The sequence below is a fragment of the Alligator mississippiensis genome, chromosome 9, assembly GCF_030867095.1.
Source record: "Alligator mississippiensis isolate rAllMis1 chromosome 9, rAllMis1, whole genome shotgun sequence".
Taxonomy (NCBI): domain Eukaryota; kingdom Metazoa; phylum Chordata; order Crocodylia; family Alligatoridae; genus Alligator; species Alligator mississippiensis.
In genome coordinates, this window is record NC_081832.1 from 79182493 (window position 1) to 79208135 (window position 25643).

Genomic DNA, 25643 nt, shown 5'->3' on the forward strand with positions numbered 1-25643 from the left:
TGTGATGGAGGAAGGCCATATGGGAACCGGCACAGTAGATGCTGGTCCTTGCTGCTGGCTGTGCCACCTAGCACCGCTGTGGCCCCAGCCTGGGGCACAGACCCAGAGCACCCAGCAGTGGGGCAGGGATCGCTGATGCACCCAAGCAAAGGAGCAGGACCTGCTCCAGGCAGCAGATGTGGCCGTACTCCACAGGACACACGGGGTCAGGTCCAGCCCAGAGAAGGGCCCGCCTGCCCTACTCTTCAACAGCTGGGGAACAAACCCTCAGTGCAGCCACCCCTGGGCCCAGGAACGCAGGGGGCCAAGGGCTCTGGCACTGCAGAGAAAGATGAACCCTGCAACCCCGATGCAGCGTCCATCTGACCCTTAGTGCAGGGGAAGACCTGCTAGCCAGGACCCTCCAGGTTCGGACCCAGCCATCCCCACTCCGGCCCGGCCTGCAGCCAGTACCCAGGCCAAGGCCAGCGGCTCTGCCTGGTGCAGAGCCACAGGGAAAGGAGCAGCAGCCTCCTCTTTCCACCACAGCCACAGGGCTGGGATGGTCGCAGCTCCCCCCTGCCTCGTCTCCCCTTCCTTGGCTCATGCTGCCAGGCAGGGGCTTTAGGACACTAGGGCAGATGCAGACTGTCCCCAAAAGCCCCAGGCTCCGGCAGCTGCTGCTGTAGCACCCCCTGCTGGCCCCACCCCAGGCTGCAGCCAGGACCCAGCGTTGCCCTGCCACCCTGCAGCTGCAGGCTTCTTCCAGGGGCGCTGCCCCACGGCCCTGCACTGCCACACAGCTCCTTGGAGGCTCAGGCTGGCAGATGCTGCCACACCATGCCCAGCCCTCTTGGGATCACCCACCCCAATGCCCAAGCAGGCAGAGCTCCGCTCCCAAGGGGACCCTGCGCCTCAGGTACCTTGAGCACTCGCAGTGCAAGCCCTCCATGTCCATGGACTGCAACAGCACTGCCGCACCCTCGGCGCTCTCCAGCCCTGCTGTCCTCTCCCGGACCAGCCCAGCACTGTGGGCCACCAGCACCACCCCAATGCCTCCTGCCCACGTGTCCTTGGCCGCTTTCACCCGCCAGCCTCTGATGTCCCGCAAGGGCCAGAGCGAGAGCACTGAGCCAGCTCTGCCCAGCCAGAGGCTTCCCTTCCCGCGTGACCTACAAGGTAAAGAACACACTACTTTTTAGCCTTTTTATGTGGGAGAGGTAGGATAAAGGAAAAAAGATTTTTCCATAGCTGTGGCTCCAGAGAGCAGGGATGGAGGCTCATCATCAGCCCACTCGCCTGCCCTGTCCTGCTTCATTAAAGCTGAATTCCACTGCTGCTGTGGACGGTCTCTATGGGTGAATCTATGGTTACGAAAGGAGCTAAAGAGTCCGTGTTGAACAGTTCACGCTAAAAAAGCTACAAAATAGAGACCAGACAGCAACGCTGTCCTAAGCAAGGCTGGCTGGGTTAGTGGAAGGTCAAGAAATGATTGCTAACACCTGGAGAGTGAGAACAATAAACCATTAAGTCAGTTGACCCCAGTGGGACTATCACAGCTACAGCAGGAATCAAACCAGAGCGCTTCCTCCCCAGGCAGAAAATCAACTTCCTCGCTGCACACGTGCACCCCGATCAGGGAAGGTGCATGTCGTACGCTAGAAAATACAGTGCCCGACAACCACGCTGGAGTCCCACCAAGAGCCACGTGCTGGGTGCTGGGCTCCCATGGGCCCACGCAGCCGCTGGCCGACACCCAGCAGGGCCCCCTCGTCCCCCAACCCGTCTCCCACGTGCCCCCCTGGCCCAGCCCGGGAGAGAGAGGCGGGAGGCGGGCGCGGCGCATCGGTATACATCATACATTTATTAGTGAATATCCCTCTCAAAATCAGCCACAACATTAAAAAAAATAATGATTGCACTACTCGGTCAAGCAGAACTAGCAACTTTCATTTTAAAAAAAGTACAAATCTGTTAAAAATTTCCATCAGTATAATACACATATATATAATACAACAGACGAGGGAGGGGAGATGCTACAAAACCAATGCGAGTCCAATGGAATGGAGAAAAAAAACCCCAAAAAACAAAAACCCAAAAGAAAAACAAACACTTTTAGAGCTTTTAAGAACCTTTGTTTTTTTTCTCTATATATTAGCCTTTTTTTTTCTCAAATACATACATGGGGAAAATGAGGTAACTGTAAAATGTGCAAGTAACAGAGCAAAAAAAAATTAGATTTATATATATATATATATATGTATATATATATATGTATATAGCGCTGTACCCACGTATATAGATATATATATATAAGACTTTCTAACACAGAACACATGTCCGGGCGCCGTCCAGGGGCCGGGGATGTCCCGCTGGAAGGCCGAGGGACTGGTATAATAGAACAGTAAACAGTCCACTATCCCACCACAGGAAATCATTGGTAAACAGTGGTATCTACAGCGCAATCAGCAATCACAAACACCCTAGATAATTGTTTTAAGTATTTTTTTGTCTTTTTTTTGTCTTTTTTTTCTTCTTATTATTTTATTATTTCGTCTTTTAAATGATACTTTTAGCTGCTCCTCGGAGTAAATTCTGCAGCACACGAGCTGTGAGCTTTCGAGGCGCCGGCAACAGGACCGTAAGGCTTTCCAGACCGCCCGGGGGCGCCGGGCGGGAGGGAGGGGCGGGGGACCGGGGCGGGGACGGGGGTTTAAAACAGAGGGGCATCAACACTGCTCCGACTGGCTAGAAACATAGAAACGTCACCTGCCGTATGTACAGTAAAGAGCTTTGGTTATTCGTGTCACGCGGGAGGTTGGGGTTGGGGCGAGGGAGCCGCCGGCCCGGGGTGCTGGTGTCCTCCGCCCTCCCCGGGCACCTGCCCCGCGCCCGAGCGGACGGGGAGGTCGAGGCAAGGGGAAAGGGCACTGCGGGCTGGCCAGCGTGTCAACCGCGCTGGCCAATCAGAGTGCCAGGAAGGGAGCGGGTCATCTCGAAAGGGCAGCGGGAACCAGCCCGGCTCGCCTGGATTGGCCGGGAGGGGGTGGCGGTCCCTCGCTCCAGCCAATCGGAAGCTGCCGTTGGGCGAGTCCCACAATGCACACGGTGCAGGGGTGCGAAGGCGTCGGCGGCACATGGCGCAGCCCCGGCCCCGCCGCAGCTGCATTTCGAAGGCCCTTCCCGCACCCTGGGGCCGGGTCAGGTCCTCGGGGGCTTCTGCAACCCCTCGCCCCAGGGCCGGATTTCCTGAGAGCAGCCGGGCTCCCGCGGCCCCCGCCAGGCGGCTTCCACGCGGTGTATTGCTGAGAGCTGGTGCCCGCGGGAAGGAGGCCGCGTGGGCAGGGTGCCGCCGGGCCAGACTCTCCCTGGGCACCGCAGCCCCCTCCCGTCCCCTCCCACGCGGGCAGGGGAAGGCACCTGGGCCCAGCCCGGGCTTCCCAGCAGCGGCTGCTCCCCCGTGCGCCCACCCCAGGGCAGGGCCAGTCTGTGCCTGCAGGAAGCTCACGAGCACCAGGGCTGGGGGCTGTTCTCATGGCCGCGGGGCTGGGAGAGTCCTGGCTGAGGGCGGGGGAAGGATCCTGCTCCCCGGTCACCTATGGCTAGCGGAGAGGGGAGCTCAAGCCCGGCTGGCCGCGCAGACCCCACCTCCCCCTCCAGCTGGGCCGGCGGGCAGGCGAGGGGAAGGGAGAGGCGCCCCGAAAGCCTTACGGTGCTGCTGCGGCGCGCGGACATGTGCAGTACAGTGCATGGCAGTAATCAGCTGAGCACAAAGACCCCCTCGCCCCACCCCCCTCACCCCACAGCTGGCTCGAGTCGGCCAATACCACGTCCCAAGCTGGTCATACAGGCATGCATATGTGTGAACTATACAGGGGGCCGGGCATCCCCGTGGCCCCTCCAGACATCATGCAACACGACTGCCGACGGCCAGAGCTCTAGGGCACCGGGCGCGGCTGCTTCCCTGCTACGGTCGGTCGGTCAGTTAGGGCCTGGGCAGGATGGCGCGTGCACACGCGGGAAGGCACGGGACCAGCGCGCTCCTCGCGCCCGGGCAACAGGCCACGTGGAGGCATCGCCAGGGCCCAGCCCTGCCGGGGAGGGGGAAAGGGTAGGGGCCCCACCCAACAGGGTGGGAAGGGAAGACACGGCTCCTCCAGGGCCGGGGTGGGGGAATCACTAGCTGGGCTTCTCCATGATACGAGCCAGGGGAGGAAAAAGACGCCACGAGACAGAGGACGCACCAGCCCCGCTCGCCGGCAGCACCAGCACCAGCACCAGCCACGCTCTGCCGGGCCGGGGGCTTGGGGAGAGGGGGCTGGCTGGAGTGAGTCACCCCCAAGTGCAATTAAAATTCATGTGGGGGATACTTAAAAATCAGGTGCACACCCAGCCCAGGGTGGGAAGAGGCCACGGGGCACCTGGCACAGCAGAGCTTTGGGCGCTGGAGCCACCACCATGATTCTCCGCGTGGCCCCAAGGGCACGGGCCAGCTGCTCTGCCCAGGAGGCCTCGCTCCCAGCCACGGCCCTGCGGATGGGGGGTGGGAGAGCTTGCCCCCAGGGCAGCAGTGGGGGATGGGGCGGGTAGAACCAAGCAGCCGGGGACGCCAAAGGCAGGCAGGCGCCCAGCAGTGCCTCAGGCCTGGGTCCTGCCCTTGCAGCGCTCCACTGACCAATGCCTCCTGGTGCCCGCCGGGCAGGCCTGTCCCCGCCGCGCCGGGGGAAGGGTCCAGCGGCCACAGAACCAAACACGACAGAGAAAAGAACGGAGGAGGAGGACGAACAACAAAACGGAGACCTGGAGAGTGATGAGCAGCGGCGGCGACGGCGTCTTTGGAGTGCGGGGGCCTGGGCGCAGCCCCCGGGGCCGCGGGCAGCCCGCTGGGTGGCGCCAGGCCGAGTCCGTGCCCGGGCGGGCGGGCGGGGTAGGGGGCAGCCGGGCCCACGTTCTCACCACGCCTGAGGAGGGGCTGCCAGAGCCCGGCCCCGCGCCCTCCGCCTCTTGGGCCTCGCGTGGCAGAGCCTGGGCCAGCCTCACTCGGCCTCTCGGTGCACCTCCGACGCGTCCGCCCGGCAGATCGGGCACGTGCGGTTGGCCTGGGGGCGAGAGCAGTGAGCAGTGGCCGTGAGCTCCGCGTGCCCAGCCCTGGCCCCCCGCGCCGAGCCTCCCGTGATGCAGACACGGCCACGTGCCCTGCCCGGCCTGGGCGCTGCCTGCGGGTCCGGGTCTTTGCGGCCACCCCGTGCGGAGCTGGGGGAGCTCCCAGGGCGGGAGCAGCCCCTGCCGCTGGGAGGCGGGCTGCCGAGCACCCCCACGCACCCCCTCAGCAGGCTCCGGGCTGCCTCCCCCCTCCCCCCAGGCCGATACCTTTAACCATTTGTCGACACACTTGGCGTGGAACTCATGGTTGCAGGGCAAGACTCGGAGAAGCTGCCGGGCCTCGAAGTCGCTGAAGCACACGACACACCTGCGCAGGGGGCAGGGGGCACGGTCAGCCAGACACGGGCTCCAGCCTCACCCCACTCCCCACCTCCAGCCTGGGGAGCTCCCGGAGATGCTTCCAAACCAGGTGCCCTGCCCGCCCACGGCCCACGAGGGCTCCCCGCCCCAGGGTCACTCACAGAGTCTGCTCCGACTGGTGGCTCTCGGGGTTGAAGCGGTAGGAGGGCAGGTGCTCGATGTCGGCTTTGGTGAGTCCCCGCGGCTTGGCCTCCCCCAGCCGCTCGGCCAGGTTCAGCAGCGCCTGAGGGCAGGGGCAGGGAGCTCAGCCCCTGCAGCAAACCCCAGCTCCATGCACGGCTCCCCGAGTCCCAGGCTGGAAGCCAGGCCCCGCTCCTTGCTCCCAGAACTGGAGAGCTGGGCCTCGAGCCAGCCCAAGGCGGGTGGGTCTGAGGGCTGGGCCCAGGGAGCTGGAAGCCCCATCCCCTGCCCCCCCAACAGCAGCAGGGTGCAGCCCCCCACCTCGTAGTTCTCCATCTCCACATCGTCCACGTCCAGGTCCAGGCTGATCGTGGGCCCGACGGCCGTCGGCGACACGGGAAGCATCGAGCTGCGGGGGGAGGGGAGGGGGCACAGGGCACTTAGATGGGCTGCTGCTAGAGGCGCCCACCGCTGGGGGTGGGGGCAGCACCCTTGCCTCCCAGAGCTGGCACCCGCCGCCTGCCCGCGACGGCCAGAGGGGCCCCTCTCCCCCGCCCTGGTACTCACAGGAAGTACGGCAGGAAGCTGGGGTAGTAGGGGGGCGGGGGCGGCGGGGGTGGGGGGGGCGGCAAGGGCTGCTGCAGTCGGTACCGCTGGGCGCTCAGGCGTCGTGGCATCATGTGGGGGTATGGCTGCAAGGACAGAGCACGGCCCGGTCAGCGGGACCCTCCCAAGGGCGCTTGGGGCTCTCCCACGGCCTGGCCCCCGCCTTACCACGCCGAACGGCAGCTCCTGGTGCAGCGGGTCGTGGGGCAGGTAATGGAGCGGGACGGACGGGGACAGACCCGGGCCATGGGGCGAGGGCGGGTAGGCGAAGCCCCCGATGGGGTGCTGCTCCCCCCGCAGCTCCACGTCATTGTCTATCCTCTGCAGAGGCTGGGCAGGGAACAGTGCACCGTGACCGGACTGCCCGCGGGACGCTGCTGGATCCCGATCCCGCCAGCTCCCCTCCCTGGTCCTGACTCAAGGCAGCAAATAAAGCCTCTGGATCCCCCACATGGCAGCATACGCGTGTGCACACCTGTCCTCCCCTCCCCGCAGCTGAGCGGGGACTCACCATGCGCGGGTGCTGGGCCTGCAGAGGGACAAACTGGCCGAGGGGGGCCATGTGCGGGGGCTGGTGCGGCGCCACGGGCGGCGGCGGGTGCAGGATGTAATGGTCACTGGAGATGAGCGGGGGGAAGGTCTGGTAGGAGACGGGCAGCTGCTGCATGGCGCATGCCTGGATCAGCTAGGAGGAGAGACAGAAGCAGAACAGCCGTCAGCGGTGCCCGGGACCCGTCCCATAGCACCCCCAGGCCCCCTCTCCCTCCGCCCCCAATCCTTCCTGCTGTTCAGGCAGCCAAAGATGCCCCCTCCCCGTTCCCTTCCAGGCTCAGTACGGCCTGCACCGCCCGGGTCTCAGCTCCTCCTGCCCCTCAGCGCCGCGGCAGGGTCTCACCGGGGGCGGGAGGCAGCAGAGCGGGTAGTGCTGGCCGCTGAACATCACGGAGCATGCTGGGAGCTGCTGCGCGCTGCACCCGGGGATGTGCTGGCCCGTGTGGAGGGGAAAGCCTTGTGTCGTGACCGTGGTCACCGTGTAGGAGAGGGGGACGGGGCCCTGGTGCACCTGAGGGAGAGACCCCAGCCGTCGGTTTGCTGCGCCCACGCCCGTCGGGGAGCGTCAGCCCACGCAGAGGCCGTGCTCCTCCATCCCAGCTCCAAGCACAGGCAGCCGGGCTCTCATCTCGGCGCTGGCTGGAGCTGGGGGCTGCCTGGCCTCCGTGTCAGCGCAGGTAGCGACCAAGCGCCTCGACCGCACCGTGCCCAGCCCAGCCGGGTCTGCCAGGCGCTCTTCTCCTGCAGCGGCCTGGCTCCGAGGGCTGGGCAGCGCGGGGGTTCGGGGCACAGGAGGCCCCTGCGGGGCGTCTCAAGCTGCGCTTGTCACAGCAGGGGCCAGTGAGAACCCAACCCCCCCGCACTGCCCCCACCTGCTCGTGGAGATCCACCATGAATGGGTTCTGGTGGGGCGGGTGCGCAGCCGGGTGCAGCATTCGTGGCGGCGTGCTGGCCAGGGCGTAGGCGCGGGGCTCATCTACGGAGACGGGCTGCGGCAGGGGCGGCGCCTGAGGCTGGGCGAAGGCCGGCGGCGGGTAGCTCTCATCCTGGGCCAGAAGGGTTTGCAGAGGTCGCTCGCGCCGTGCCCACTGGCGCCTGGCGGGGGGGCTGAGAAACACACCAGGCGTGACCCTGGGCCTGGCGCCGGCTCCCCGAAGGACTGGGGCACGCGGGCCCGGCGTGTTCACAGCGTCCCCCTTTCACGGGGCCGGGCTCTCGCACCCCGTCCCTCCCCCCTTCCGCCGCACCCCGGGGAGCGTGCGGCGGTCTCGGCCCCGGGAAGGGGCAAGGAGCGCGCAGCCCAGCGGCGGCCCGTGCCCGGGTCCCACACGAGCCCGCGGCCCGACCCCGCTGAGCCGGCAGGGCAGGCGGGGACGGTGGGGCCGTACCTTCGCCGCAGGTGCTCGGGGCTGCTGCAGGGCCCCCCCGAGAACCGCCGCTGGGAGAAGGGGGCAGAGGGCGGCCGCCTATTCACTGCCAGTTCCCATGGGCGCATTGGTGACGTCGGGAGGCGAAGGGGCGCGCCGGACCTGGGGCTCCGGACGGGGCAGGACACCAGCGCCGCGACACCTGCCGGGAAGGGGACGGGGAAGGGGAAGGGGACAGAGAAGGGGTCATGCCCCGCGGCCCCACCTCTGCCCAAGGGAGAGCCCCGCGCCCCCCACCCCGCCACGCGCCCCAGGGAGGGCAGGAGGGGTCGGGGTCCCACCCGCGGCGCGGCGCCGTCTACACCAGGGCCGAGGCGCACACGTGGGCCGGGCCCCGCCCGGCGCCGCCCCCCGGCCACGTGCCGCGAACAAAAGCACAACAAAGGGCGAACAAAGGCGGGCGCGCGGCGGCCGCGGGGCGGAGCAGCAGTGCCCCGGCCCGACCCGGCCCAGCCCCCGCGCCCGGTACCTGCAGGCCGGGCGGCCCCCTTGTTCGCGGCCGGCCCCCCGACGGCACGGGCCGGGCCGGGCCGGCACGGTTGGCCCCGCGCTGCGCCGCGGCCTCTGCTCGGGGGGGCGGGGCGCGGCCCCTTTAAGACCCGGCGGCGGCGGCGGCGCGGACCCGCGGCACCGGGGGGGGGCGGGGGGCGCGGCCTCGCGGGGGCCACGTGACCGGGCGCGTCGCGCGGCCGCCGCCATCTTGGGGGGCGGGGGAGGAAGGGCGGGGGTGGCCATGGCAACGGTCGCCGCGGAGACCGGATGCAGCGCGTCCGGCCACGCGCTCCGCCGCCCCCCGCCCCCTCCTCCCCGCGCGGGGCGTTCACACGGCCGGGCCGGATCCGGATTCCGGTCCCGTTCCGCCTTCAGATTCCAACGGCTCTGGAATACGGATCCTGAGTCGGATTAAGATCCTGGTCCGGATTCAGAGTCCAATGGATCCTGATCCGGATTCGGGTCCTGCTTCTGGGTCCAGGTTCCCATATGGATCCTGAGCCTGATCCGGATTCAGATGTGGATCCTGATCCAAATTGAGGTCCCGGTCCTGATTCAGATGCCAATAGATCCTGATCTGGATCCTGATCCGGGCTGAGGTCCCCATCCAGGTTCAGCTTCCAATTTCGATATGGATCCAGATTCAAGTCCTGATCCTGTTCCGGGTTCGGATGTGGATCCTGATCTGGACTGAGGTCCTGACACGGATTCAGATTCCAATATGGACCCTGATCCAGATTCATATCCCGGTCGGTCCGGATTCCAATACGGATCCTGGTCCAGATTGAGGTCCTGATCCCGATTCCAATTCCAATACGGATCCTGATCCAGATCCTGAGACTCCGATCTGGATCCCAGCAGCCTCCGCTGGCGCGGGGGGAAGCCAGGGTCCCCGTGCCCCCGACCGAGCCCCCCTCAGCGACGGGCCCGGCTCAGCCCCCCGGGAGACGATGCTGCCAGCTCCAGGGCAGCGAAGGGGTCGAGCCCCATCAGGCGCACGTCCACGCCAGCTCCCAGAGCACAGGGGCTCAGCCCCCATGCACCCGCCGGGGCAGAAGTCCGGCCTCCCGCTGCCCAGGCCGTCCCAGGCCTCCTGGGTGCCAGGACCCCCGCTCGGGCAACACCAGCCAGGCCCAGATCCCAGCCCAGTCGCGGGGCATGCTCCACCCCCAGGCCCGTGACGAGTGACGAGTCCAAGCCCCAGCAGCCGCTCAGGCTGACCCCGGCCAGGCCCCGCGCACGCCCCAGCGCCCCACACCGCAGCCTCGCCCGCGGGAGCGAGCACCCGGGACCACGTGGGGCGACGACACGCTCCCCCCCCCGGCTCGGGGGAGCTCGCTTCCCTGCCAGCGCACAGAGGACGCCTCCGCTCTGCTTGCACGGCTCCCACGCACACCCCCAGACTGACAGCACCCGCAGCCACAGGCACGTGGGAAGGAAAGACCCCGCGCGACCCTGCCGGAAGTGCTGGGCACCCCCCTCCGAACGGGCCCTGCAGCCCCGCCGGCTCCAGGAGGGCTCAGCCCGCGGGACACGGGGCCGCTCGGCCTCTGCCGGGGGGCTTGCATCTACTGCGACCACGCCAGGCCGCACGGGGGGCCGGGAGCAGCCCGGGGCCTGCCACACCGCTGCCCGCGCCAGCCCTGGCAGCTTCCTTCTGCTGTGCCGCGGCCTCCCGTCGCGGCAGCCTCCTCCTGGGGGTCACGGCTGCCCCTCGGGCAGAAGGCCTTGCAGGGCACCCCTCCGCAGCCTCTGCACGGTGCAGCGGGCCGCGCTCGTGCTCCCACACCCTGCCCCGAGCCCCGCGGGGCTGACCCCCCACCCGCCTCTCCCAGCCCGCAGGGCCCCCAAGCCCAGCGCACGGGCACGGAAGAACTCTTCCTTTCTACTCACTCCTCTAGGCCCTCGCAGCGCCGGGGAGCCATGGAAGGGAGCGTGCGCTGGACTCACACCCGAGCCATGCCCTGGCCGGGCAAGGTGGTGGCTGGGCCCGCCTGGCCCGGAAGCAGCTCGAGGCGGCTAGGGCTGGGCCCAGGGCTCAGGCGAGCGGCGGAGCGGTGACAACAGGAAGCAAGCTGCACGCCCCGAGCGAGCCGGAGCCAGCGAGCACGTCAGCCTGGCAGCTCGGCTCTGTTTTGTTTTGCCGAAGCACGTCGCCTCGGCCTGACCCTGCCCCCTTAAAGGGACACGTGTGGCTCCGAGCCGGAGCGGGAAGGGCTTCCCGGAGCCAGCCCTGCACCCAGGCTACAGCTCCCCGGGGTGCCCCCCATGCGACCCACGTCCCCGGAGACCCGCACAGGTAGCAGGCGGGATGCAGGATGCCACTGCGAGGCTGCGCCGGCCTGGAGGGACCAAGGAGCACCCTGCCTGTTCTCCACACGTTGGGGCTGGCAGGGCTCTGCGGGCCATCTCTCCAGCCCCGCCACCCACGCCGGCCTGGGCACACGTTGGTCATGCCTGCTCTTCACCGCCCCCAGCCCTGCCAGGGAGCCTGCACAGGCCTCGGCAGTGGGGGAGCTCTTCCTGCCCCCTGCACTCGCCATGGTCCTCTGGCCGTGAAGCAGGAGGCTGTTGCAGAGGGGGGCACGCCGCCGAGCCAGTGCCAACCACTGACCAGACACTGCCACGCAGGGGCCAGCGGGGACCCTGGCAGCAGCTCATGCCAGAGGACTCTGATGGGCAGCACCTCTCCCATGGTGGAGCCAGTGTGAGGAAGCCTCGGGGCCAAACGCCCAACGCAGGCAGCAGGGCATGGGCCCAGCAGCAGAGCCACCCACCACGGTCCACCTGCACCGGGAAAACCTCCGCAGCCCAGCCGAGCCAGCAGCACCTGCACAAGCTTCCCGCCCTCAGAACTGGGCTGAGCCCTGCCCGGCGCAGGAGACGCACGGAAGCTGCTGGTGCCCTGGGCCCGGGCATCCCCCAAGAACCGCGGGCTCCGCAGCAATGCCCCGGACTCGGTTGCTGTCAGCCAGCAGCATGCAGAAACACCCACGGAAACACTGGGCCAAAGACAACAGCGATCCCCATGCGCAGCCCAAACCACAAGCCGCTGCCACAGCCCCGGGACACCCAGGCAGCATTGGGCACACCAGCCCCAGGCTCACCCGTGCATGGCTACACCTCACAGCGCACGCATCTCCAAGTCCTGCTGCCCTGCAGCTCTATCCACAAACCCGCCCGCCCAGGACGCGGGCTTCACCCTCCGGGGCCCTGTAGCAGGCAGCTGGCAAGTCGCGGTGCTCTCAGGAAAGCCCAGAGAGCCAAGTCCAACAGGCCGGGAGCGCGCACACACCCTGCCCCGGGCACGGGCTCGCCGGAGCCACCCCATCAGGGATGCACTGTGGCTCAGCCCAGCAGTGTACACTCCCACCTCGCCTGTGGAAAGCCCCAAGGCTTCGCTAGGAGACGAAGGAGCTCCAGAGCCCCGCCGCTCTGACCCCAAGGCCTGCGCAGCCTGCGCGGCCCCCGCAGCCCCACGCCTCAGCAGGCAACGCCCCACGTGACCACATCGGCCTGCATCCCCCAACTCGGCACCCCCTGCCAGCCGCTACCTGGCCCCGAGCGGGCCCGTACACCAGAGACAAGTCCATTTCCCCGACATCGCTTCCACTCGATGTAAAATCCATAGTCCCGGTCTCGTTAGCCGGCTCCGGGCTTCACAGCTCGATCAGTTCCCCTGCCCGGGGCACAGGCAGGCGGGGGCAGCCCCTGCCCCAGCAGCAGCCTCCGGGGACAGGCGCCCCACAAGCAGGAGCTGCCCCCCAAAACCTCCCCTTGATTGCAGCAAGGGGGGCCCAGCTCACGGCACCCGGAGGCCAGAGGCCAAGCAGAGCCACAAGGCTCCAGCCGGCCCAGCCTGACCCACAGGACGTGGGGCCCCTGCGCGGCGCGGCGCGGCACAGCCGGGCAAGAGCAGGGCCGCTGTGAGACCCCCTGGCCGCGCCCCCGTCTGTCCCACCCCGACACAAGTGCCCGGCTCCGGGGACGCCAGCAGCCGCAGGGCCCTGTCCACGTCCGACACTGAGGACACACGGCGGAGGTGGACCCGAGGGGCAGAGGGCTCTGCCGAGCCAGGCTGCAGCTCCCAGGCAGCCCAGCCCCTGCCCAGCCCCAGCGGGACCCAGAGGATGGGGCCCGGCCCCGCACACCCCCTCATCCCGCGACGTGGGAGCAGGAGGCCACGCGGCAGGGGTGCGCCTCGCTCCCACGGAGCCCCGGCACCACCGTGCGCGCCGGCCTCGGGGACCCGCAGCGCCCGCCTTCGACGTGAGCGCCCGGCCGCGATGCACGAAGGTGCCGCACGCGACAGGCTCCCGCCGCCACGGTATTTTTAGCCCCCGCCGCAACGAAGCCGGCCCCGTGACTCCCATTGCAACGGGCGCCCTGCGGTGACATTGCCCGCCAGCCGGCTCCGGCAGGCCTGGGCCAGGCCCCAGCGCGGCCGGCCAGGGCCCGGGGCGGCCCCGTCCCTGCAGCTCGCTGTCCAGCCCCGCAGAGCCGTGCCAGGGAGCGCGGGCCCGGGGCCGCCGCCGCTCGGCCCGCGGGCTGTGCAGCGCCGAGCACAAGGCGCCACGTGCAGCCGGGAGCCCCGGGCCGACGGGCGCCGAGCCGAGCCGAGCCGAGCCGGGTCCGGTGCAACGGGCGCCCCGTGCCCCGACCCCGACCCCGACCCCGGGCAGCGCCCGCCAGCACCGGCCGCACGAGGGGACACGGCCCGGGCACCCCCTGCCCCCCCGGGGCCCGTGCACCGCTCCGGGCCCGTGCACCCTCCAGTGCACCGCCCCACGGGCAGGCTGGAGGCCCCCGCCGCCTACCTGCCGCCGCTGGCCTGGCCCGGGGCCGGGAGCCCGCCGGGCTCGTCCTGCTCCGCCGCCGGTCCCGGCTCCGCTGCCGCCCCGCCCCGCCCCGCGGCCCCGCCCCCCCGCGCGCAATGGAACCGTCCGCTCTGCCCCCCCCGCCCGCGGCCCGATGGTCCCGCCCGCGCCGCTCAGTGCCGTCAGCCCTCCCCCCCCCGCCGCAGGAATGGGCCAGTCCGCGGCCGGCTCCACTCGGGGGTGGCGCCGCGCAGGGGGCCGTAATGCGCCTAAGGGCGGCGCCCCGCAATCCGCGGCGGCCGGGCGCGGGGAGCCGGGACAAGCGCCCCGGGAGAGCCTTGGCCCGTCCTGCCCCCGGGCTCTGGGGCCGGGCCACGGGGGTCCCGCGATGACCCTTGCCATTGCAATGGGGGGGAGCAGGGCAGGGAGCCCACCACCCCGGCGTCCCCGTCGGTGCCCTGCTGCCCCGGCCGTGCCCCGGGGGTCCCGCCGCCCCAGCCCTGCCCGGCCCCGCGCGGGCACGTGGGGCGCAGCCCCGCCCCGGGCCCCGCTCCAGCCCCTCTTCTGCCCGAGCAGAGCCGCACAATCCCGCCTTGTCCCGCCCGTAAGTAGGTCGCTGTCCCGCGGCACGGCTGCCCGGCGGGGCAGGGCTGAGGGCGCCGTTGCGCCCTGGCCCCGCGGGGTGCCGGGGGAGGAGGCTGCTCGAGGAAGCAGGAAGGGAAGATGCTGTTTCCCACCCACTAATTGCAGTTAATAATTGATCCACGCAGGAGCCAAAGGTCTGCTGTGGGCTCAGAGCCCTGGCAGCTGAGCGCCCCGGCGAGCCCGCGGCAGGTAAGCAAGGGGCAGGCGGCTCTGGGCAGGGGGCCGCGGGGAAGGGGCTTGCTCCTCCCTGCCGCCCCGGCCCCTGGGGTGCCCCTCTCGGGGGTCTCGGCCTGGGGGCTGGCACGAACCCGCAGGTGTGACTGCGGCAGCCCTGCGGGCGCCTCCCAGAAGCCCCCTGCCACGCAGCAGGCCCCGGCGCCCTGGCAAGACGTCTCCGGCGGCGAGCTGGGGGATTTGCCGGGTGCCTGCCCCTGCCCGGGCTGCGGCCAGGGCTGGACTGGGCCCAGCCTGCCCCTTCCCGTGCCGCCCGGTCGGTCTCCCTTGTGCCCGGGGCAGAGGGCACTGGGACAGCCTGGCTGCCGGCATTGGGGGCTTTCCGGAGAGCCGGCCGCGTCACTCCCAGCTGCTGGCAGCTCCATGTTCCCAGATGCTCTCTGCCCCCTGATAAGGCACCGTCTACGCCCTGCGGCCATGGCAGGGGCACCAGGGCCGGCCTGGCCGGGGGGGTGGCATCCTCCGTGGCGTGCGTCACGCCCAGAGGACTGCTCAGGGTGGATGGAGGGGTGTGACAGAGCTGGCATCAGTGCTAACAGCTTCTGGCCTCCCCATGCGTCAGCAGGGCCTTCGGCAGGATGGCCTGGCGCCCGCTGCTGCTGCTCCCCTGGCTCGTGGCAGCAGGTAAGGGGCTCGTGCAGCTAGCGGGGAGGGGGCGCTCCAGGGGCTGGGGGGGGACACCCCCTGGACGTGCCGCGGGCAGTACCAGGCTGATGGTGGAGGCCCAGGGGTTCCTCCCTCCAGCCCCCGTGGAAGCCCTGCCCCGTCCATGGGCACAGCTCGGAGCCGGGCGCTGCCTGGGGTGGGAGGGCGTCAGGCGGGACCCCTCGGCAGCCAACACTTTGCAAACACCTCCATTGCAGTGTCAGGCAACACGGCTCCCGTCTTCAACATGACCTTGGTAGAGGTGCCTGAGGACCTGCCCCAAGGTGAGTGTGTGGGGTCAGCGCCCCGGCTGCTCCCCATTGCCGGCTGCATGCAGGGCCCTGGTGCTGACCCTGCCCCTGCGCCTGCGCCCACAGGAGCCGTGGCCTTCGTGCTCACGGCCTACGACGCTGATGGGGACCCGCTGCAATTTGGGCTGGAAGGTGCAGATGCCTTCTACTTCAGCGTGAACTCGAACACGGGCAGCGTGACGCTGGTAGCCTCGCTGGACCGCGAGGTAGGCGCCAGGGCCAGGGCCAGGGCCAGGGCCGGCTCGGGGGCACCCTGGGCAGGCTGAGGCCAACCCTCTGCCTTGCAGGGGCAGCCGTGGCCCCTCGCCTGCTCCCCAGGGCTAGGGGGGCACCGGCATCCCCGTGCAGACAGCAGGGCAAGCTGCCTAGTGCAGGGGGGGTCGGAGCTGGTGACCCCCCGCTGCCCCCATTCTGCATTTCCCTCCAGACCAAGCCGCGGCTCAGCCTCAACGTCTTGGTGTCCGATGGGAAAAACCAAATGGTGAGTGCGGGGCTCTGGGGCACACGTCGGGGCCACGTTGACGCCACAGAGCAGGGGGCGGGGGGCAGGGGGTGGGCAGCTTCCCTCCTGCCCCCTGGCAGTAGCAGCTCTCTGGGAACTGCCAGGCAGGGGCAGCGCCTGCAGCTCCCGGTGGCCTGGCAGCGGGTCCGTGCTGTGCCCAGAGCCTCTGCCCCAGTCCCCCACGCAGATCTGGGTGCCAGGCCCGGACCCTGGTCCTGAGCCGGCACTCTGCTCTGACAGGTCACCAAGAGGCTCACGGTGATCGTGGAGGACAGGAACGACAACCGGCCCCTGTTCCAGAACGAGCCCTACACAGCTAACATCCCCGAGGTGCCCACGCCGCACCCTGCTCCCTCCCGAGGCCCCACACCCTCGCAGCTCTCCTGGGCCAGACCGAGGTGTCTGGGCCCCAAGCGAGATCCCAGGATGTGCAGGGCCTGGCACTGCCCCCCAGGCCAGAGGCAAGGCCCTGGGGGCTGGCTGAAAGATCCCGGCAGCTTGGGCAGCAGCCATCTCATGTGCCCGGGCTGGCTGCAGGGGTCTCCAAGCTTGCCCAGGGCCATGCCAGCATCCCAGACGCCCCCAGAGCTGCCCCCGCCAACACCAGCTTCCCTTCCAGAACACGCCCAATGGCACCACCATCATCAGCGTCCTGGCCGAGGACAAGGACAGCGGCCCTGCCTCCCGCGTGTCCTACCAGATCGTGGAGGTGAGTGCCCACGAGAGGGGACGTTCCCTGCTGATGGGACCCTGCCTTGGGGGCATCCACCTGCAGGGCAGCAGCAGGGCACAGGCAGCTGCTCCCACCCCCTGGATGGAGGCATGGGGCTGGGCCAGGCCACCCAGGCTCGCACGGCAAGACCCTGCATTGTCCCTACGCTGTGCCCAAGCCAGGCATGACGGGGCAGCTTTCCCCCTGCCAGCCGCACATGCCGGGTCCCCCCACCCCTTGTGCACTGGTAGGATGGATGGATGCTGGGGGGTGCTGGCGCAGCAGGGAAAGGGGCTGAGGTGGACACAGGGGCAGGGCTCGGGGGGGGTTCCAGGCTTGCCCTGTCCTGGGACGTAGGGTCAGCTCTGCCCCGCTCCCCGGCTGCAGCCCCAGGGCTCTGTGCAGACGGGCATATGCGCTGTGCCCCCAGGTGACCCCGAATGATGCCAAGAACCACGACCTCTTCCGGGTGCTGGGGAACGGGACCATCCTGCTCAACGGGTTGCTGAACTACATACAGCAGAGCACCTACTACCTCATCCGGATCAACGCCACGGTGCGGCCGGGGCCGGGGGCCATGGGGCTCAGGGCGGGGCTGGGAGCCGGCCCGCGCAGCTCTGACAGGCAGGCGTCTCTGGCAGGACGGCGGGGGCCAGCTGTACGGGAATCTGGTGTACCAGACTACCAGCACCTCGGTGTCCGTGAACGTCCTCGACCAGCCTGACCTGGACCCCCAGTTCCTGAACGAGCCCTATGTGGGGTCGGTGCCCGAGAACTGCCCGCTGGTATGTGGCGCCCGCGCTCTGCTTCGCCCGCTGCCTGGGCCCTGCGTGGAGGGAGAGGGGGCCTGGTCCCATGCCCTGTACAAACCCAGGCCCTGAGAGCTGGGACCACTGCCCCGCGGCAGCCTGCGGGACCGAGGTGTGCCAGTGGATGGGGGTGTATAGGGTGGGGACCTGGCCTCACCCTGCACCTCATTCCAGGGCACCTCGGTGCTGACAGTTTCCGCCATGGACCGGGACACGGGCGTGAACGATGTCATCCTCTACAGCCTCACCAGTGAGCGGGGGGCCACGCTGCCCTTACACCCGGCCAGGGGGGCACAGTGCTGCTGGGGTCTGGGCGTTGCCCCAGGGTGCACGTGGGGGAGAGGGAGCTGCCTGGGGGCGTGAGCTTGCAGCCAGCCAGTGCTGCGCTGCCGCCTGCCTTCTCACCGGGGACGAGGACCCCAAGCCAGGACCCTAGAGGCCAGGCTTCTCCCCTCCCTTGCTGGCCACAGCCTCCTGCCCCTCACCTCTCGGCCCCTCACCCTAGATACCAGCCTGCCCTTTGCCATCAACGACACCACGGGCACCATCACAGTGACGGGCGCCCTGGACCGCGAGAGCCTGCCCAGCGACGAGTGGCTGCTGGAAGTGCTGGTAAGTAGGGGGAGCCCATGGCAGCCCCCCCCAGGCTCCCGCCCCTGACCCTGACCCTGACCGGCCTGTGCCACCCGTGCCTAGGCACGTGAGAGGAACCTGGACATCCACAACCGGCCAGCGCAAGCCCGGGCCGCGGTGACTGTGCGTGTGACCGACGTCAACGACAACCGGCCCCAGTTCTACTGCTGCGTCCTGCCCCAGTGTGACTTCACCAGGCCCCCCCAGCACCACTTCGAGGGGCACATTGCCGAGCACGCCTCCGCCCGCCTGCCCGTCGCCAACCTCAGCATCGTGGCCCGTGATCCCGACAAGGTGACGCTGGCTTGGTACTTCTTCCGTCGGAGCAGGGAGGCCGTGGGAGAGACGCCAGGGAAGGGGGGGCCTCGCCTCCATCACTGGAGGTGTCGAGGAGAGGTGGATGGGCCCTGGGGGGGATGGTCTGGGCGCAGCGAAGCCTGCGCTCTGCTGTGGGGTGTCCCAGGCTTCTGGCTCTGCTGGCCACCTCCACCCGTCTTCTCCATGTGTCGGGGGGTTTAATCCTGCAACACAGGCGCTGGATGCTGGCTGCAGCCCAGACTGGGGCTGGGGCTGGGCTGGGCCAATGCTCAAGGGCTCAACCCCGCAGGGTCCTGGCTGGAGGGTCTCGCCCCTGCGCTCAGGCTCAGCCTGACGCTGCACTGGGACAGGAAGGGATTTTCTCCCTGCTCAGACTGGTCTGCACTGGGGGGGTTTGCCTGGGCCTGGGCTCTCTGCAGTGTCCATGACCCGCTTTGCAGCAGCAGGACCCTGGCAGCTGCAGCCCGCCTGCTTTCCTGGGGGTAGGGGCGGGGGTGAGGCCTGTGCCGGGTCAGGGCTGATGGTGTTTTACGTGGGGTTTAGAAGATGGTGTGGACAGGGCTGGTCCTGCCTCCGGCAGCTCCCTGCCAGCCCTGCCTCTCTGGGACTCCATGGAGCTGGGGTGGCAGTAGTGCTTGGGTGGGGAGCTGCGGGTCAGGAGTGAGGGGCACCCGACGCTGTGCTGGGCCCAGCTGCGCCCCGCTCAGGTGTGTGGGCACTGACCCGGCCCCTGCCCGTGCCCCTCTCCCCTCAGGGCTCCAACGGCACCTTCGAGCTGTCCCTGCAGGGCCAGCATGCAGCCGCCTTCTCGGTGCTGCCCTCGCGGGTCACAGGCGAGGGCGAGGTGCAGGTCCTGGTGCAGAACCCGGCCTTGGTGGATTACGAACAGTTTTGTAACATGACCGTGGAGGTGAGAGCCCGGTGCCGGGGCCAGCACCCCTGCTGCCACGTGCCCAACCCAGCCTGGGCAGCAGGATGTGCCCCAGCCCCTGCTGGGTCCTGTAGTGACGACATGGGGGGGGCATCACCCAGGGACGGGGATGGGACTTCTCCCAGCACCCTGGAGTGATCCTTACTGGACATACCAGCCAAGCCCCCGCAGTGCCAGCGCCAGGCGGCCAGAGCTGCACGGCGCGTAGGAGCCATCCCTGTCCTTGGCTGGGAAGAAATCGGTGCTGGGCAGGAGCTGGCCCGGGGCCGGCAGGGTGGGAGCAGCCCGGGAGCCCCCACATCTCTGCCCCTGGTTGGGGTGGAGGGGCGGCATGCAATCCTCGTCCCCCCCTGCAGATCGTTGCCAACGACACAGGGAATCCGGCAAACTGCTGCTCTGTGGCCACAGTGACCATCCTGCTGGAGGACACCAACGACCACAGCCCCACGTTCAACCAGAGTGTGTACAAGCTGTACGTGGTGGAGAACAGCCCGCCCGGCACCGTCATCTCCCGCGGCATCACGGTGAGGGGCTGGCCTGGCCCCAGGGTCGCCCCCGGCTGCCTCGGCCCAGACGGGCTCTGCTGGGAGCGTCCCCGTGGCGTGTCTCCCCTGAGCCCCAGGTGTGGCGGGCGGGTGGGGGTCCCTTTGCGCCCCAGGCTGTCCCAGGCTAGTGGCTAAACCCAGTGTCTCTTGGGGCCGCTGCAGGCCACTGATCCAGACACTGGTGCCTTCGGCAACATCTCCTACCAGCTGCTGCCTGAGAGCATGTACGTATCCCTCCCCTAGCCTCCATTCCTGCCCCAGGGGCTAGGCCACGGGGGGGTTGGGGACAGCCCCAGTCACGTCAAGTCTGTCTGTCCGTCACTGCCGCAGCCGGGACATCTTTGAGGTGAACGCCGTGAGCGGGGAGGTGCTGGTGCGGAATGGGAGCCTGCTGGACCGCGAGATGCGGGCCGTGTACTACGCCACGCTGCAGGCCACGGACGGCGCCCACCTGACGGGCTCCACCCTGCTGGAGATTGCCCTGGAGGACGACAACGACAACGCCCCTGTCGTCACCGGCACCTACAAGGTCTTCGTGGTCGAGGACCAGGAGGACGTTTCCGTGCAGATCCAGGTGAAACGCGCCACGGCGGCTCCGCCTGCAGGGGTGGCCCTAGGGGCGCCCAGTGCCTGTTCTCCTGCTCCGGGTCCCTCCGTTGGGCCCCTCCTCTCGCCTGACACATCTACGTGCCAGAAGCAAGTGAATTTGTGAGGCTGCCTTCAGATCCCTGGAGTTTGGCTACCAGTTCCCTGCCTTGCCCATCACGAAGCTGCCCAAGGCTGCCACCGGGTCCCAGGCCCTCGGTGGGCTCTACTGGGGCCTGAGCCCCTTGCAGCATGGAGCGTCTCCAAAGCACCCCTGGGACCCCTAGCACTGGTCAGCTTGGTCAGGCCTCGGCCCCTCCTCCCCGAGCGCCAGCCCCCGAGTCCCAGACCACTGCCTTTCCCACTGGCCCCTCCGGGCCCTTGCTCTTGCCCATCACAACCAGGGCACCTGCCCCTCCAGACTCTTCTCCAGCACTAGCCCCTGTCCCCCAGCTCCAGGCCGTGGCAGGCTCCACACCCCCAGCTCAAGACAACAGCAAGCATCCTTGTGCAGGGGGGCTGGGAAGCAGGGTCTTCCCCAGGGCTGCTGTGTTTTCTGCCTTGCGGTACTTGCTTACTGGCTCCCAGAGGAGCCCCAAGCCTCGAGCACAGCCGGGCTGGGCTGTCCCCCGATGCCCGTGTCCCGCATGGGCGCTTCTCTCACGACACATCCCGCCACCCCAGGCAGGGGCTCACGGGGGAGCTCAGGCTGGCAAGACCCTCTCAGCAAAGCAACTCCTGGGAGAAAGGGTCCTGGCCCCCCCACACTGGCACCGGGGGGCCCCAACCCTGCGCCCTGACCCCTGCAACTGCTTGCCCCCAGGCCTACGACAACGACGAACCAGGCACCAACAACAGCCGCCTGCGCTTCACGCTGGAGCCAGGGCCTTTCAGTGCCAACTTCACCATTGACCCGGACACGGGGCTGCTGCGTAGCCTTGGGCCCCTGGACCGCGAGGCCCTGAACGAGACGTGGCGCGGGCAGATGGGCGTGACGGTGCGTGTCCAGGACAGCGGCCAGCCCCCGTGCAGCACCCTCGTCAACGTCACCGTCACCGTGGAGGTGAGCAGAGGCTGGGCACGGGCGGGCAGGCACGGGGTAAAGCCTCGCCCAGCGACCCTGAGTCATACCCTCCCGCTTTGTCCCCTCAGGACGTGAACGACAACGCGCCCGTCTTCATCGGGCTGCCCTACATTTTTAAGGTGCAAGAACGCCCGGCAGGTAGGGCACCATGTGGGGGGCTGGCTCCGTGCCTGGAGGGGGCTGTGGGGTGGCCATGACCTGCTGATCTCTCTCTCTTGTCCCCCTGGCTGCAGGGGCTTACGTGGGTACCGTGGAGGCCGTGGATGCCGACCAGACGGAAGTGAACCACCGCATCTCCTTCTTCTTCGGCAACGGGAATGGGTCCAGCAACTTCCTTCTGCGCACCCACCGCCTGGGCCCCGGGCACTATGAGGGCCGCCTCTCGCTGGACCCGGACGTGCCACTGGACTACGAGCAGCTGTCGCAGCCAGTTTTCAACCTCACGGTGCAGGCTGAGAATGCAGCCACAGATGACACGCTCACCGTGGTCAGCACCGTGGTGCAGGTGTACATCATAGACGTCAACGACGAGTCCCCGACCATCCAGCCCTCCCCGCTGCCCGACGCCCGCGTGGCCGAGAACAGCACTGGGCCCCAGCTGGAGGAGGTGACCACTGTGCAGGCCTCAGACCCAGACACCAAGCACATGCTGAGCTTCCAGGAGCTGGGCCTGAGCTGCTACAAGGGGGCAGCGCCCGTGGGCTCCGTGTGCCACGCCTGGTTCCACCTTGACCCCAACGGCTCCGTCTTTGCCAACCGCTCCGAGATTGACTACGAGGCCTGCGACCTGGCACTGCTCGCCCTGCGCGTCCACGACAACTCCACCAAGTTTGGCAATGCCTACAGCCAGAACGGTAGGGCATGGCTCCCGGCAGGAGATGCGACCTGGGGGGGGCAGGGGGCAGGAGCACCAGCTGGGGGGTCCAGGCTGCTCAGCAGAGAGCACTGCGGGGCAGGGGGAGTGCGCCCAGGTGCAGGGGGGTTTGCGGACCAAGGGAGGGGGGCGGGCAGGATCCCTGTCCTGGGTGCCGGGGGGACACGGTGCAGTGGAGGTGGCTGGTGGCAGGCGGGGGAGGCCGTGCTCTGTGATCAGAGCTTCTGCTTTGGGGCCCGCGGCAGAGACCCTGAGAATCATCGTTGAGGACGTGAACGACAACAGCCCCGAGTTCCTGCCCATCACGGACACTTTTGGTGAGGCCACAGGCGTGCGTGCATGTGTGTGTGCACATGTGCTTGTGCATGCGTGGGCAGTGACCACTGCCCAGCTGCTGCTGGGAGCCCAGCCCTGCTCCTGGCTCACCCGGACTCTGTGCTTGGGGTGGAGGGACCCGGCAGCGCTGGGTTCGGGGCTCCCCGAGGGGAGAGGGGTGTATTTGGTGCCCCACTCCCTGGGCAGCACTGCCGTGGGCACGGAGCCCAGTCTGCCATCCCCACTTAGGGCCCCAGACCTGGGTTAATGGGTGCAAGAAGCCCCAGGGGCTGCAGCTGCCAGTGTGACCCAGCGTCTGTCTGTCTGTCTCCTCCCTCGCAGTCGTCATCCCCGACCTCTCCCCCATGGATCTGCAAGTGGCCGTGGTCAGGGTAAGGCCCCTGGGCAGTGTGGCATGCATAGGGGCTGCCCCTCCCGGAGTGGGGGGCGCAGGGCACGCGGTGACATCTCTGCTCCCCCCGTAGGCCACGGACGTGGACACGGGGCCGAGGGGTGTCATCACCTTCACCATCCTCCGCGTCGTCTTCATCCAGGATGGGGGCCTCGAACGCCCCTTCGAGAACCTCTTCAAGGTGGTGACCACGGCCAAGGACGGCGTCTACGTCGGCAGCATCCAGTGAGCCCCGGTGGTCCTGGCCCTGCCGGGCACCAGGCTCATGGGCGGGGGCTGGGTGGGTCTCTGCGGGGTCCAGGCTTGAGCCCACGGCGGGGAATCGGGGCGTGCGTGGGGCTGCACTGAGCCCGGCTAGGTCCCCAAGACTTGGCACCGGCACGGGGGGCAGGCAGAGCTGCTGACCCCTGCCACCCTCCAGGGTTGCCAGCAACCTCGACGGGTCGCTGAAGGGCCAGTACCGGGTGACGGTGGAGGCCAAGGATGGCGAGTCGCCAGTGCTGAGCACGCAGGCCATGCTGGATGTGAGTCCCCCCACGACCCCCAGCTGCCCTGGCCCCTGGCCTGCTGCAGGGGTTCCCGGCTCAGCCGCTGCCCCCCTCTCCCCCAGATTTACACCGTGGACCAGAGCTACCGGATCCGGCTGCAGTTCAAGAGAGCTGTGGATGAAGTGCAAGCCAACACCGACCAGATCAAGATGTAAGGGGCCCCGGCAGCGTTGGGGTGGGGGGGCATGGCTCCTGCTAGCTGGGCATGGGTGTGGGTCCACGCTGCCCTGTGCCAGACCGCGGGGCTTCGGCACAGCTGACCTGCCAGGCTCCCTTCCTCCCTGCAGGGCCCTGATGGCGGCGACGAAGACGACGGTGTACGTGGCAGCCATCCGGGCCCTGGAGGCTGCCTCAGCATCCAGATCTGCCAGGTGCGCCCAGCCTGCATGGACGCAGAGGGCTTGCTGGAGCTGCCAGCTGGGCAGTGCCCACCCCACGGACTTGGCTACAGCAGTCCTGAGCTGGCCAGGGCCAGGGCCTGGGGCAGGGGCCCTGGCTGAGCGGTGTCTGCCCCTTGCTCACCCAAGGCCTCTCGTGCCCGCAGGGCTGCAGCGCAGTCCGTGATGGAGGCGTACTTCGTCTACAGCAACGGGACAGCCCTGAAGTTTGGCCAGTTCAGCACGTGAGTGGGGGGCACTGGGGAGGGGTCTGCAGGGCGCGGGGGCCCTGCCATGGGCTCACGTTGGTCACGTGTCTCCAACAGCATCGTCCAGAGCGACCCGCAGGCCCTGATGGAGCTGGTGCAGCTCGGCCTCGCCGTCATCGTGAGTGCGGCCGAGGGGGTGGGCGTGGCGGGGGGGTGCAGGGCCTGCCTTGCCCTGCCGGACGCTGGCGGGAGGCACTGGGTGTCCGTGGGCACCGCGTGACCGCGCCGTGTCCCAGGACCCCGGGGAGACGGGGCAGACGGACGAGCAGCAGAAACTGATCGGCGTCATCGCGGGCCTGGCGGGAGCCCTGGCCCTGCTCATCCTCATCATGGCCCTGGTGCTCGTCAGCTCCAGCCGGAGGTATGGGGGCGCGCACCGCCTCCCCCCCGCCCCTGCCACTCCCACCGGCAGCTCGTGCCCCCGCCTGCACGCGCTGCAGCAGCCCCGCGCCACCCCGTGCCCCCGTCACGCCTGCCTCTCTCCGGCCGTGCAGCTACCGGCGGAAGCTGAACGCGCTGAAGGCTCTGCGGACGGCGACAACACTGGTCCCCGACGCGGTGCAGCAGGGCCCGGCCATCCCCGGGACCAACAAGTACAATGCGGAGCGGTGAGTGTGGGCACCCGGTGGGGGTGGGAGTGGGAGCGTGCCCGGGTGGGGGGGCATCACAAGGGGAGGGGGGGGCGGCGCTGCGCTCTACCCTCACGCTCCCTCCTGCCCAGGGCCAACCCGGTGCTCAACCTCGCGCTCAGCCTGGACGAGGATGATCGGGACTCCTCGCTGGACAGCACCAGGTGGGTGTCACCTATGAGAGCCCCCCACTCCCGTGGCCTGGCCACCCCCAGGGGCCATGGGACCTTCCGGCCCCAGGCGTTTGTCCCCTGCCCCGTGTCACCAGCACCGCCTCTTGCAGTGTGAACTCGCTGGATGAAAACACGGTGGACGTGGCGGAGGAGGGCGGCGCCGTGCGCGGGGTGAGTGACTGCCTGGGGGTGCAGCAGGGTGGGGGGCACTGGGCCCTGCCCCCGGGCTGGGCTGCAGGGCAGTGTCTGCTCCCTGAGGTCCCCCTGGCTCTCTCCCCCCGCAGGGCAGGGTGGGGGCATCGGCGCACACGGACAGCGACGAGGAGCCCCTGGCAGCCGCCCTATGGGGCCACCACGCGCACCCCTCTACAGGGATGGCACAGCCGCCCGGGGAGCCCAGCCCGGCCGTCATGGGCTTCAGCAACCCCAGCCTGGACACCACGGACTTGTGAGGGCGCCGGACAGCCAGGAGCAGGACTCTCCTGGAGCCAGCAGCCCCCGCGCCCCACAATAAACCTGCCGGCTCGAGTCCAGGGCCAGGAACCCCGTGTGGCTCGTGGCTTGTGGTGTGTGGGG

At 68.7% G+C, this 25643-nt stretch overlaps 2 protein-coding genes across 7 annotated transcripts; one reads left to right on the top strand and one right to left on the bottom strand.

Annotated features, from left to right (window-relative positions):
• Nucleotides 1-1824: 1824 nt before the first annotated feature.
• Nucleotides 1825-13601, bottom strand: RNF44 (ring finger protein 44). Of its 5 annotated transcripts, none has more exons than XM_059712968.1 (11): nt 13517-13601; nt 8169-8349; nt 7653-7887; nt 7124-7291; nt 6740-6913; nt 6397-6558; nt 6190-6314; nt 5944-6031; nt 5604-5725; nt 5350-5449; nt 1825-5078 (listed from the first exon to the last, which is right to left on the bottom strand). In XM_059712968.1, the coding sequence occupies exons 2-11, from the start codon at nt 8273-8275 to the stop codon at nt 5016-5018; spliced, it is 1344 nt and encodes a 447-aa protein (XP_059568951.1). In that variant the 5' UTR covers nt 8276-8349; nt 13517-13601; the 3' UTR covers nt 1825-5015. The 5 variants fall into 5 exon arrangements, with proteins under 5 accessions (XP_059568951.1, XP_059568947.1, XP_059568948.1 ...); XM_059712964.1 differs by lacking the exon at nt 13517-13601 and adding an exon at nt 10593-10682; XM_059712965.1 differs by lacking the exon at nt 13517-13601 and adding an exon at nt 8677-8985.
• Nucleotides 13602-13767: 166 nt separating this feature from the next.
• On the top strand, nt 13768-25613 carry CDHR2 (cadherin related family member 2). Of its 2 annotated transcripts, none has more exons than XM_059712969.1 (33): nt 13768-14120; nt 14287-14350; nt 14958-15019; nt 15259-15324; nt 15418-15557; nt 15779-15832; nt 16094-16183; nt 16473-16562; nt 16996-17121; nt 17207-17350; nt 17549-17624; nt 17880-17986; nt 18071-18301; nt 19080-19235; nt 19613-19780; nt 19964-20025; nt 20132-20375; nt 21210-21449; nt 21539-21608; nt 21704-22324; nt 22590-22661; nt 23002-23051; nt 23145-23296; nt 23493-23595; nt 23682-23770; nt 23907-23990; nt 24164-24241; nt 24323-24383; nt 24502-24626; nt 24760-24873; nt 24987-25058; nt 25178-25238; nt 25352-25613. In XM_059712969.1, the coding sequence occupies exons 3-33, from the start codon at nt 14974-14976 to the stop codon at nt 25517-25519; spliced, it is 3960 nt and encodes a 1319-aa protein (XP_059568952.1). In that variant the 5' UTR covers nt 13768-14120; nt 14287-14350; nt 14958-14973; the 3' UTR covers nt 25520-25613. The 2 variants fall into 2 exon arrangements, with proteins under 2 accessions (XP_059568952.1, XP_059568953.1); XM_059712970.1 differs by having other exon boundaries at nt 14961-15019.
• Nucleotides 25614-25643: the final 30 nt, after the last annotated feature.

Coding starts and splice junctions, on each gene's coding strand:
- RNF44 (XM_059712968.1), bottom strand. CDS start 8,275: ATGCGCCCATGGGAACTGGCAGTGAATAGGCGGCCGCCCTCTGCCCCC. Junction 6,315..6,396: donor AGGAGCTGCCGTTCGGCGTG/GTAAGGCGGGGG, acceptor CTGTCCTTGCAG/CCATACCCCCACATGATGCC. Junction 6,032..6,189: donor AGCTTCCTGCCGTACTTCCT/GTGAGTACCAGG, acceptor CTCCCCCCGCAG/CTCGATGCTTCCCGTGTCGC.
- CDHR2 (XM_059712969.1), top strand. CDS start 14,974: ATGGCCTGGCGCCCGCTGCTGCTGCTCCCCTGGCTCGTGGCAGCAG. Junction 20,026..20,131: donor CAGCTGCTGCCTGAGAGCAT/GTACGTATCCCT, acceptor TCACTGCCGCAG/CCGGGACATCTTTGAGGTGA. Junction 23,991..24,163: donor TCAGCATCCAGATCTGCCAG/GTGCGCCCAGCC, acceptor TCGTGCCCGCAG/GGCTGCAGCGCAGTCCGTGA.